This window comes from Macrosteles quadrilineatus, unplaced genomic scaffold (assembly GCF_028750875.1).
Source record: "Macrosteles quadrilineatus isolate MER2022 unplaced genomic scaffold, UCM_ALF_1.0 Scaffold_4__1_contigs__length_99947679, whole genome shotgun sequence".
Lineage (NCBI taxonomy): Eukaryota > Metazoa > Arthropoda > Insecta > Hemiptera > Cicadellidae > Macrosteles > Macrosteles quadrilineatus.
In genome coordinates this window covers 58,915,290-58,928,432 of record NW_026542597.1, presented here as the reverse complement: position 1 = coordinate 58,928,432, position 13,143 = coordinate 58,915,290, and the positions used below count along the sequence as shown (strand labels likewise).

Here is a 13,143-nt window from a genome sequence, read left to right as displayed (position 1 = left end):
TATGGCATTGGTCTCACGTCTCGGCTTCCCCACATTTTTTCTCACATTCACTTATAGTGCGACTTGGGAGGAGAACAAAAAAGCCTGTCCCCGAAATAGCGGTCGCAGTGATCCCAGCACGGCCTGCAGAGTTTTCTATATCAAACTGCTGGAACTCCTCCGTGATTTGCGCAGCGGAGCTATGTTCGGTCGGTCTATCTACATAGTCCACGTCATCGAGATGCAGATGCGGGGTCTTCCACATGCCCACATCGTGTTCAAAATCGATGGCGATGGACCAGTGCAGGCTTCGGACATAGACTCCCTCATCCGCGCTGACATTCCATCTCCGGAGGAGGCAGGAGGCCGATTAAGGGCGTTGGTTCTGCGGCACATGATCCACGGCCCTTGTGGTACGGATCACAGGACCGACTTCCCTTGCTGGGACACTGCCAAAGGCAGCTGTTCAAAATTTTTCCCCAAACCTCCCTGTGAATCAACCCATGTAGACGAGAGGGGCTTTGTAAAATATCGACGTGATTATGGTAACGAGGGGAGTATAACTTCAAGAAACAAATCGATTCCTGTACATGACGGCTGGGTCGTTCCGTACAACTCGGCATTACTACTTAAATACGAGGCACACATCAACTTGGAGGTAGCTTCCACTCGTCGTGTGATCAAGTATCTGTTTAAATACCTCATGAAGGGTGGCTCGCTTCAGAACGTCAAAGTTACTCCTCTTAGTAAACAAGACGATGAAGTTGAGCACTACGTCACGAAGCGTATGGTGGGAGCCAGCGATGCATGCTGGCGTCTCTTGGACTTTCCCATCTCAAAGTCTGAGCCCACAGTCGATTGTCTCCCTGTCCACCTAGAGGGAAAACAGACTGTGTGCTTCCGCCCTAACAACTTGACACACGCCACTTCGGGAGCTACCTCTGACCTGCTCTTGTATTTCAATAGGCCTCTTGACTCGGTATTCGACGATTTAACCTACCAGTCTTTTTTCGAGCAGTACGTTATTCATAACAAACGCCCTAGTAATGCTGAGGTGTACGACCATCCAGACGGCAAGCATTTCCTTACCTCAAGAAAGCGTGGTCAAAAGATCTGTCGTCTCTTCTGGGTCTCGCCAAACAGAAGCGAGCAGTACTTTCTTAGGCTCCTTTTGATGGTCATTCCGTGCCGGGGATACGCCGACCTGCTTGCTCGTGGTGGTGATGGTTGCACGACATATCAACAGGTTGCGCGCACCCTCGGTTTGGTTGAGGACGAGGACGAGTACCACCAAGCCCTCAAGGAAGCAGCTCGTTTCATGGTCGGCCCGAGGCTCCGCTCTTTCTTTGTCCTTCTGTGCAACATGGGAGCTCCTGCGGCCCTCTTGTGGGATGCTTTCCGTGACGCATTGTGCGAAGACCATTTGGAGCGGAATCCTCTTGATCACGAGGTTGCGTACAAGCTGGCTCTGATTGAGATCGATCGAAGCCTTCGACGTCAGGGATCCTGCTTGGCCGATCACGGTCTCCCTACTGTAGACGACGACACGACCGAACTGGGGAGGGAACTTCTCATCTACGGTGAAAATCGTCAGAGATCACTTGTAGATGAGTGGGAACCTAAACTTTCCCGCGACCAGAGGGCGGTCTTCGATTATGTTCGGTCTCTACTGCAGGGCCAAGTCTACAGCCGGTCTAAAAAACTTATCTTTCTTGACGGACCCGGAGGCTACGGCAAGACCTGTCTAATACATGTTATTCTTGCATACGTCCGTAGTCGTAACCAGGTCGCTATTGCTGTCGCTAGCTCCGGCATTGCCGCTGGTAATCTGCCAGGTGGCACGACAGCACACAGCATGTTTCGGCTACCACTTGATCTCGGCGATGGCACTGGATATTGGAACTTGACGAACGGGTCTCAGCGAGCAGAACTCATCAGAGCAGCACAGCTCATTGTTTTTGATGAGGCCCCGATGGCTCACCGGTACATTTTTGAAATCATCGACAGATCTCTGCGTGACCTCATGAATTCACCTGAGCCATTCGGGAATAAGATCTTTATCTGCTGCGGGGATTTCCGTCAGATCGCACCAGTTGTTGCAAAGGCTCGTACTCCGGCCGACATTGCCTGTGTATCACTGCGTGCGTCATCTCTTTGGTCAAGTTTCCAAATCTTTTCTCTGTCCACCCCTCACCGGACTTCTGGGTCCACTGCCTACTCTGACTTCCTCCTTCAAGTAGGCAATGGAACAATTTCATCTGTTCCATTTGGGGAAGGCCGTGACTCTGTTGGCCTGATCCCACTGAAATACGTGACATCCCTTCCCGACTTGATCGATTTTGTGTTTCCTGCTTGTGACCTACACCACACTGACAGAATTGCTGGCAGGTCCATTCTTTCAACCATGAACGCCAATGTCCAGCAGATCAACAACACCGTTCTCAACCTGATGGACGGCGTCGTTCATGAGTTGAGGAGTGCGGATTCCGTCGACAAGGAGAACGACGATGGTATGGATGTAGACGTTCACTTGTTGAACCAAGCTACTGGCAAGGGTGTACCAGACCATGTCCTGCGACTCAAGATTGGCTCCGTGTGTCTCGTCATGAGGAACTTGAACATTGACAGCGGACTCGTAAACGGCACTAAAGTGATCGTGACTGCAATAAGACCTCGTCTGATCACAGTGCGACTCCCTGGACAACATGATCCGATTTGTATTCCCCGGATTCAATTCGTTTTCCCGTTCGTTGAGGGGTCACCGCTTCGTGTCCGCCGTCTTCAGTTTCCTCTCATGCTGGCATATTCCATGACTGGCCACAAAAGCCAGGGCCAGACGATTGATCGCGTCGGAGTCGATCTTCGCAGTGACTGTTTCACTCATGGTCAGTTGTACGTCCTGCTCAGTAGAGTCAGGCATCCAGACCATATAGTCGTCCTTGTCCGTCCCGACCGTGTCCAAGGTGGAATCGCATACGCGAAGAATATCGTGTATGACGATCTCCTCCTCTAACCCTGACTTGACTTTCCCTGACTTGACTTTAGCTGTAGGTTGTTGTATATATTTTCTTTTGGTTTTTTCTTTAGAAATAAGTCGTTTTTCGTGTGTTTTTAGTATTTTAGTTTGGCAGTACGATAGGGGGCCTGCCTTATCAAAAGTCCCCGTTGTTGTATATATTTTTTTCTTCTTTTTATTAGTTAGTTAAGTTTTTGTTTATATTTCTTTAGGTACCTAGTTAGTAACGTTTACTAACTTGTACATTTGTAAATAATTCTAAATATGGTTCCGACGTTTCCTGGCCTCCTCGTGGCGGAACTGGATATGCCATAAAGTTTATGGCTAACCGACAGGGAAACAAACATTACTTGATCTATTTTCATAAATATATATACATGAATATCTACTATAATCTTTTTCGTTAATATAACACTTTACTATTATCTTTGCTATTATCAACTTATTCACTTATCAATCTACTTATCTTATACAAAATTTTACTAACTTGTACATTTGTAAATAATTGTAAATATGGTTCCGCCGTTTCCTGGCCTCCTCGTGGCGGAACTGGATATGCCATAAAGTTTATGGCTAACCGACAGGGAAACAAACATTACTTGATCTATTTTCATAAATATATACATGAATATCTACTATAATCTATTTTATTAATATAACACTTTACTATTATCAACTTATTCACTTATCAATCTACTTATCTTATCCAAAATTTTACTGACTTGTACATGTGTTAATAATTGTAAATATGGTTCCGACGTTTCCTGGCCTCCTCGTGGCGGAACTGGATATGCCTTGCAGTTTATGGCTAACCGACAGGGAAACAAACATTACTTGATCTATTTTCATTAATAAATTTATAAATATTTACTAACATCTCTTTACTTGAAATACTATAACTGTTAATATAAATAATTGTAAATTAATATGGTTCCTACGTTTCCTGGCCTCCCCGTGGCGGAACTGGATATGCCATACAGTTTGTGGCTAACTGACAGGGAAACAAAAATAACTTCATCTATTTTCATAAACATATACATGAATATTTACGATAAACTATTTACTTAATATAATACTTTACTATTCTCTACTTATCAATCTACTCGAATATTTTGTGAAATGGTTATTACTTCAATATCGATTTTCGCTATTACAACCCCACAAAGAATTTAGAGATGCGGAGAGTGCTTTCTAGACTACTTCTAGGTGTGCTACGGGCTTGAAATTTCCCCGGCTTCTTGGTGATGGCCTCTCACCCCTTCCTAATCTACTAATGACGACTAACAGCTAGGGGGCCTGGGGGCGGAGCCCCCAGCGAGCCAAAGGCGAGTCTAAATACTATACAGCCGCAATTGTTACTCACTCAGGTATACAAATTCTAGACCACTTCTAGATGAGCTAGAGACTTGAAATTTTCGGTGGTTGTAGGTCTAGTGCCCAAACCACCCATAAAATTCCAAAAAGTGACATTTTTAAATTTTAACCCCCCCGTAATCTCGAATTTCCCCCCCCATGTTATTCTTATGGGAAATAGCATTGAAAATTGCCGACTTTGGTAAGCTCATCTGAACAACTTAGAAACGTGCTAGAGACTTCAAATTTGCGTAGTATTGTAGTGTGAGGTCTTACAATACCGGTGGAATTTGCAAAAGTCCCATTTTCAAATTTTAACCCCCCCCAAAATTCAAAATGGCGGACCTCTGAAAACGACAAAACACGTTTTTTTCAACCGGATGTAGCTCGAAAACGGTAAGAGCTAGAAAAGATTTGAAAGTATATCCAGGAACAGGAATTAAATTTTATCCAAAACCCTCATAGGCGTTTTCCAAAAATCGCACTCCTTCAGCTTCAAAAAACGCCCTACTTTCAAAATTTGTTAAATTTTTATTCAATTTTTACTGGTTTTCGCCATGTTTTCATACTTAAATAATTTTTTTTTTAAAATTATTATTGCTTTGTATTCTCCTTACTTTACTTTAAATTTTACTCATTACATGTTTTTTGGTAACTTTACTCCTTGACCCCCAAAACTTAATTTTAATCTCAAAATTTGAAGGTTTTTTGCCACTTTTACGAGCCCCATGTTATTCTTATGGAGAATAACATTGAAAGTGGTCGACTTTGGTGTGCTCATCTGAACCGTTTAGAAACGTGCTAGAGACTTGAAACTTGGTATTATTGTTGTAGGGGATCTTATATTAACGGTGAAATTTGCAAAAGTCCCATTTTCAAATTTTAACCCCGCCAAAAATCCAAAATGGCGGACCTCTGAAAACGATAAAACACGTTTTTTTCAAACGGATTTAGCTCGAAAACAGTAAGAGCTAGAAAAGATTTGAAAGAATATCCAGGAACAGGAATTAAATTTTCTACAAAACCCTCGTCGGTGTTTTCCGAAAATCGCACTTTTTCGGGTAAAAAAAACTCCCTACTTTCAAAATTTGGTAAATTTCTTTAAACTTTTTACCGGTTTTCGCTATTTTTTCATACTTAAATCATTCCTTTTTGCAAATATCATTATTGCTTTGTATTCTCCTTACTTTAGTTTAAATTTTACACTATACGTGTTTTTCCGTAACTTTACTCCTTAACCCCCAAAACTTAGGTTTAATGTCAACATTTGAAAGTTTTTACGAGCCCCATGTTATTCTTATGGAGAAAACATTTACCCCATAAAAACCACCATAAGTCCCCGTTCCCATGGTCCGTTCATGCTATACATTTACTCTGGTTTACTTAAGGTTTCATCCCCCTATCGTATTTACAACCCCCCCCCCAAATATTAAATCCCCCCAATGTTATTCTTACAGATGCATAAGTCTAAATCACGTTTACACATTTCTAGATTAACTGGATATCTGAAATTTTGCATGATTGTAGATCTTGCGCCCTTTCCGAAAAGTGACATTTTACAAATATAACTCCCTCCCCCACGAAATATAGAATCCCCCCCCCAATGTTATTCCTACAGGTGCATCGGTCTAAATCAATTTTACCCACTTCTAGAATAGCTAAAGATCTGAAATTTGGCTCAATTGCAGGTCTTGCGTTGCGCCATGGCCCATTTCTATTTACCCCCTACCAAAAAAGGGGGCCTGGGGGCGGAGCCCCCAGCGAGCCAAAGGCGAGTTCGGCTTATATTTTCCCAACAGATTAATTATCTGTAGAAGAAGTTCATCGAGCTCTTACAGACAAAAAAATGTTGTTAGTTTATTTAGTTAGTTTAGTTGTGTCTAATAACATCCAAACACAGAAACCTTGACTTGAATGGTACCAGTACCTATCTTTTACAAATTATTTGCAGTGGCCTATATTACGGACCATGGCCCACTAGGTTGGTAACATTATTGAAAATAACATGACATTTTGGCTGTAAAAATGGCACAAAGAGTAAATAGGCCCTACTATTTAAGCAGCTACTGTCATGAGAGAAAGGTCAATATATTCCTTTTAAACTAGATCACATCATCCTTTATAAGATACGTTGATTAACAATGCATTTAAACGTCAATATTTACGTAACAGCCAATTTACAGTATTCTTTGCTTTTTGGAAATGCCACTTTGCTATGTCATTTGCATTATTTGTTGCCAATGAAGCCGCACGCCCATATAAACGAAGAGGCCCCTAACCGTCCATTTCGACGGGTTTCTCCTAGTTAATATTATTTTAGTTAAAACATTTATACATACTTTTAATAATGGTTGCAATACCAGTTCAGTAGGGCCTGTGCCACCGCTGTAGGATCAGGTATTTGTTCCATCGAACCTGAAAGACAGCGAAAAAAGAATATTACGGCTCGTTTCAACAACACAGCTGCAAACATTTTTATTCCTAAAAATTCTTAACCTAATTTTTAACTACTTTATTATGGCTATGACCTATCTTAGTAGTAAAATAGGTTAAGCTTTTATCTTAACTGTTTTTTCTTGACATTATCATGTTAGGAGTCGATAACTCAGGTTAAAACTAAGTTGTTGATAATGTGTGATACTGTAATTTTTGTTAAAAAACCATAAATGCAGGAAATCATTAATTTTTATCGTAATGTCAATGAAATAAAATAAGAAAAATACTGGAAGCCCTGGACTGTACCGATTTTGTACCAAGAATAAATATGTAAGGTCAAAAATATATTATAAAAGCTTAACTTGAAAAACATTTCTACAGCTTAAAAAACTTAAAGGTATCCTGACTTGCTCGTTTTTATCCGATGTCATTGATCTGAACAAACAGAATGTTTCACTCAAAATGGACCTTTTACGGGGCTTGCATTGTGCTTTACACTCATCAGTGTTCCCCGTTTGGCACATAATTGTGTTGATGACAAGCAAAGTAGGGTGATTTTTTTAAATTTTAGATTTTAGCTACTTAGTAATGCGCTATTTTAAAATTAAATTTAAATCGGTTGGCTAAGGCCAATATTACCTCTTGGGCTAGGCCTCCTGGTTCCTGCCCTTGTGAGCTCCCCTGCTCCTACAAACAAACATTGTTGATACAAAAATCAGTTGTTGAACAAGTACTAGACATCCAGCTGTACAGGAAAATAAATTTACTAGGGTTGATTTCAGAGAGGTGAAAGCCAGTTGAGCGGAACAAACGTGATTTGATATTTGTATAAGTAACTAAATGTAAAAAAGTCAATACATGGAAAAAATGATAGACAATATGATAAAGAAGAAATTGAAAAACAATATACAAAAGCAAAGAAAATCAACGGAAAATGAAGAGAAAAAGAAATATATATGTAAACCTTATAACAAATATACGACTAAAGCAATAAGAAATACTTTTAAAAACTCGGATATAAGAGTAAGTTACAGAACTAAGAACAATATATACCAATTAATAAAAAAAAAATCAAATACACAGAAAATAATGAAGACGAAATGTACAACAAATCAGGAATCTATAAGATAAACTGTAGTGACTGTAGCAATTATTATATAGGTCAAACATCTCGAAGTTTTAAAACAAGATTTAAAGAACATCTACAAGCATTGAAATCAAAAAATCTAACATCAATGAAGTCGAACTTCGCCGACCATATAATGAACTCAGACCACAGTTATAAAAACACTAGCTGTGTGCCCGTTCTACGCACGGGGATCTTATAGTAGTCAGTTGAAACCTTCTTATATTAAGATTAAGAACAGCAGTTAGTTTGCATATTTGCAGATATGCTGGCAAAACTATTATATATAAACCTTCGCAAATACAGTATCTGACAGTTCAAGCCAAAATAAATGCTTCGCAATCAAATGTCACCCGGATCGTTATGGTCCATATGTCCAATGATTAAACTAAAAAATGTTTTATAGATCCATAAAGCGTAGCCCTAAAGTAGGCCTATAATTGAAAGTTACTTTCCACATCGGTTAACTTAAACGTATTTAAAGTACTACCTCAACCTCACCATTTAACACTTTATTCCGGTTGACATTTTCAGTATCAAAGGTGCTCTTGTCCATTCCGTGAAACACTAAGAAATAAGGACATTAATGCGTTACCAACACACAACAATCCAAAAAAGGCCACGAACTATTGATACATAAACAATATAAAGGCGTAAACAATTCATGATGGTTTGCCCAACAAATGTTTTACTCAAATAGGTTATCATTTTCTTAGCATACCGGGTAAGCTAAGATTTGGAATCCAGACAGAAAAAGCAAAACTAAACAGAGTTAAGACATCACTTAAATTGAATACGGACGGCTCTAATAAATAAGGTGCAACACCAACGATAACTAATTTGTAAACTACAGTGATGTGTTGGTACCTACGTAAAAATGATTCTAGCAGCTACCAACGGTTCTAAGGAAAAGAACCAGTACCTACGTAAGAACCTACCTAAGAACTATAGTACATCCGACCAATTAAATACATTAATATCTAGTCCCGAGGTTATTGATCTCTTGCTTTTGGATTTTCTCGTAAAAAGTTATAGCGTAAACTTATCGGTGTCAGTTTGAAAAAAAAACAACCTTACCCAAACAACTTTTTGTTATTTAATAGATTACGCATTCTCTAAACAATGATTACTATATCTATTAACATTAGAAGGAAATGTGACGAAAATCACACAATGTTGGGGTTTTGGTCATTTGTAATTATATTTCTTAAGTAGGTAGGCCATGTATTCTATGGAAAAGTACCGGTATCAAGGATCGTCGTCAAAAAGGTTGTTATGAATAAATATGTAGGCTTACGTACCCAAGATATGAGCTATGGGCCTATTGGCTGTATGGTCCAGCGATTGCATCACACGGTGAGTAGAAACAGAAAGTGACACATTGGAAAAGCGAGTTTAGCACTTCCTCTGTTAAACCTCTGTTACAATCACCCACTGCAGTTGTGATTTTTTACTTTACACTTCACACAACCGCCATTGAAGCGCCGTCAATGAGTGGAAACCTTTTTTGTAAGCTATTGGCGACGATCATTTCAGTGTCCCAGCCCTATACAACACTGATTCAAGGTCTTCTTTCTGGTTGTCAAAACTCAAGAAACATTTTATACTCAAAGAATTTCTGGTTCCGATTTGGACGATGTCTAGTTATTTAATTTCATTTACGGTTACACTATTAGACTATATTATTGCACTTGCGATTAATTAAATCCGTTATGTAAGAAAAACGTTTTTAATCTCACTTGGTTGGGATTTGCTTTCAAAACGTGATTCGAAATGGTTGCGGTATTTGTAAACAACATTTGTAAACATATCATTGACAGCTAGAAAAAATAATCTTGATCCGAACAGCTGTTCGTTATTTCATAGACGATTATGTGATAAAAATTGAACGAAAATTTGACAAAAATCGCACAAAACTGCATTTTTGAACGTCCGTAATTTTATTTACAAAGTAGTGAGGCTATATTTAAATAACTAAAGACACTCTCGCCAATCCAGTGAATACATTAAAATGACTTGGATCTTGATAGGTACTCTGGTTTTCACGGAGAAGATTGCGTAAAATGCCATCTTGAGTGTTACAGACAAAGGGAAAGACAGACAGACAGACAGACAGACATAAATAGAGATAAGACTCGTTTCTGCTTCTTTAATGTATAAAACGTAAAAATAACCTAAAAGTATATAATTCTGAGCAAAGTAAAGACAAAACTCTAATTTTATTTATATAGATGAAAGAAAATCTAACAATTTTAGAATATGAAAAAGAACGCGAGAAACTTAATGTAAAAGAAGAGCTATATATTTATCTACACAATAAAAAGGACCCCAAGAACATACTTAACACAATGATTCCAAAATTAAACCAACCTATCTACGATAAAATTGAAAAACTAAGGAAAGAAAGAAAAACATTAATATAGTATAATGAAAAAATTAATACCAAAATTTATTAAGATTTAGTTAACATATTTTATATTTTATTGTTTTTACATATGATTATATTTTTAATCTTTTTAGTTTAAAGAATGAGGTTATGGTAATAGACAATAGACAATAGACAAAATCTTTATTGAAATATTCCTAGAGAACATTCATGCGTCAGGTACATAAAATGTACAGTATGTACGTAAACTATTACAGTAATTTGCAATTACAATTAGAATTTTTTTCTTCTTTTTTTCATGGTAGCTTATTGTTTAAGAATTCATCCTCAGAGTAGAACGGCCGGTCCATAAGCCATGTTGTCAGGTGCTTCTTGAGCAGATTGGGTTGTTCTCTCTTGAGGTGCTCTGGTAGGTTGTTAAAGTACAGAGCACCTTTGTAGGATGGTTTCTTCTCGTACAGACTCAGATGGTGTTGTGGGAGGGAAAAATTGGCGGCATGTCGTGTGTTGTGCTGGTGTATGTCTCTGTGTCTTGGCTGGGCTGTTTTAGTGGTGTGGATAATGACTTCTCTTATGTAGAGTGAAATTGATGTGAGAATTTTAAGGTTCTTGAAGGCTTCTCGGCAACTGTCTCTGTAGTTCAGGTCGGCAAGGCATCTAATTGCTCTTTTTTGCTTTAGGAGTACTCTTTCCAGGTTGCCTTTTGATGTTCCACCCCAAGTCGCAATGCCATATCTGAGGTGGGACTCGAATAGAGCAAAATATGCAACTTTGGCTACTTCTGGGCTGCAAGCTTGCTTGATCCTACGTATAACGTAGAGACTTGAACTTAGCTTTTTGCAGAGCTGGTCTATGTGGGGTTTCCATGATAGCTTGGAGTCAATTATGATGCCTAGGTATTTTGTGGTGTTTTGTGTTTGTAGTCCCGGTATTGTAATGTCTGTGTTGTTGCGTTTGGTGGTGAAAGTCATTTGAACGGTTTTGCTTTCGTTTAGAACTAGGTCGTTGGAGGTACAGTATTGCTTTGTTCTCTGGAGTTGTGTGTTGGTTTTCTCTTCCAGATTTTCCATTGTTTTGTCCGCAAATGTGAGAACCGTGTCATCTGCGTACATGGTGGTGTGTCCATCTTCCCCAATCCAACTAGGTAGGTCATTCGTGAGAAGGAGGAAAAGGACTGGGCCAAGTACTGATCCTTGGGGTACTCCTCTTTGCACGTCTACAGCTTTGGATTGGGCCTTATACTTAGTGTTGTTCTTTATGTAGGCTATTTCCACAAGCTGTTTCCGGTTACTAATGTAGCTTTTAAACCATTCTGCTGCTCTTCCTCTCACGCCTAGTGTTTCCAGCTTGAGTAGAAGAAGTTCGTGGTTTAGGCAGTCGAAAGCTTTACTAAAATCTAGGAAGAGGCTTGTTGAAGTGCTGCCTTCTTCTAGTTGGTCTAGTATGTGCTCCGTCAGTTGTATTAAGGCTGTGGCTGTCGATCTGCCTTTGATAAATCCATGCTGTTGACTATTGAGAAGGTTGTGTTCTTGAAGATGGTGTAGGAGTTGGGCTAGTACTATCTTTTCGATTATTTTTGAAAATGTTGATATTAGGGAGATTGGCCTGTAGCTGTTTCTTTCTATCGTTGGTCCATTTTTGTATTTTGGGTAGACTTTAGCTATTTTTAATTTATCTGGAAATTTTCCTTGTGAGAATGATTTATTTATGAGGTCTGTCAGGGGTATTACTATTTCATTTTTACAGTTTTTTAGAAGTTTAGCTGATACCTCATCAGTTCCGGATGAATTTTTCATCTTTAGAGATTGAATGGCCTTTTGCACTTCTTCTTGTGTGACCCGTCTGAACTGGAGTGTGTGATGTGTTGCTGGTAAGTGGTCTGTTAAGGCATTGGTTCTAGAGTTATTGTTATTTTGGAGTGTTCGGTCGGCTATTGATGAGAAAAAATCATTAAAACAGTTTGAAACTTCTATTGGGTCGTCTATTGTTTTATTGTTGACTTGAAGATGGATTTGGTTTTCAGTATTTGATCTCGCTTCCCTTTCTCGGTTTATTGTTTGCCACAGTGCTTTGGACTTGTTTTCAGCCTGGTTTATGTGAGCTGTGTTGTTTTCTTTCCGAAGCATTTTCAAATGCTGGTCGTACTCCCTTTTTTTAATAGTTGTTCTGGCTTTGTCTTCCATAAGTCCGGTTGTTTGCTCCTTTTCTAAGGCCTTTATATATTCATTTTTAAGTCTAGCCGATTCTTGATTCCAACACTGTCTCCTTTTATGTTGTTTAACTCTTGACGTTTTAAGAGGGCAGGCGTGGTTTAGTGTTGTCTGGATGATGTTGCTGAAATTGTTGTAGGCTTCATCTACGTCATGAGTTTGTATTATAGACAACAGGTAAACATGACTTGATAATGGACTTAGTCTCAATCAATCAATCAATCAATCAAATATTCTTTATTCACAAAGTTTAGACAATATGTCTTGAATAGCGTCATTAAACTAACATAAACAAAAAATTATAAACTAAATAATTAAAATCATTCACAAAGGATTTATATAGTAAAACTAAAAATGAGTGCTATAACTTTAAAAAATCACAAAATCTTAGAAGGTTACGTTAGAGTAAAACTAGGTAGTAACTGGAATTCAAATGGTCGTTTCGAGATTACAATTTAAAAATTCTTTGATGGAATAAAATGGGTTTCTTATCAACAAGTCTTTTAGTAGGCTTTTGAATCGGTTTGTATTATTTTCTTTTTTAAGTGAAATCGGTAATTTTTTAAGAAATTTTAAGCCTGCATATGAAGGTTTTTTGGTATAGAATTCTAAATTATGTCTAGGAAGGTTAATTTGA

General features: G+C 38.7%; 1 protein-coding gene across 1 annotated transcript; it reads left to right on the top strand.

Annotated features, from left to right (window-relative positions):
- Positions 1 to 220: 220 nt before the first annotated feature.
- On the top strand, positions 221 to 2,992 carry LOC128992953 (uncharacterized). The gene has a single exon (XM_054416698.1). The coding sequence runs from the start codon at positions 221 to 223 to the stop codon at positions 2,990 to 2,992; it is 2,772 nt and encodes a 923-aa protein (XP_054272673.1).
- The last annotated feature ends 10,151 nt before the right edge of the window (positions 2,993 to 13,143 follow it).

What these genes read in the sequence shown, in the direction of transcription:
- LOC128992953 (XM_054416698.1), top strand. Translation starts at nt 221, where the DNA reads ATGCAGATGCGGGGTCTTCCACATGCCCACATCGTGTTCAAAATCGAT.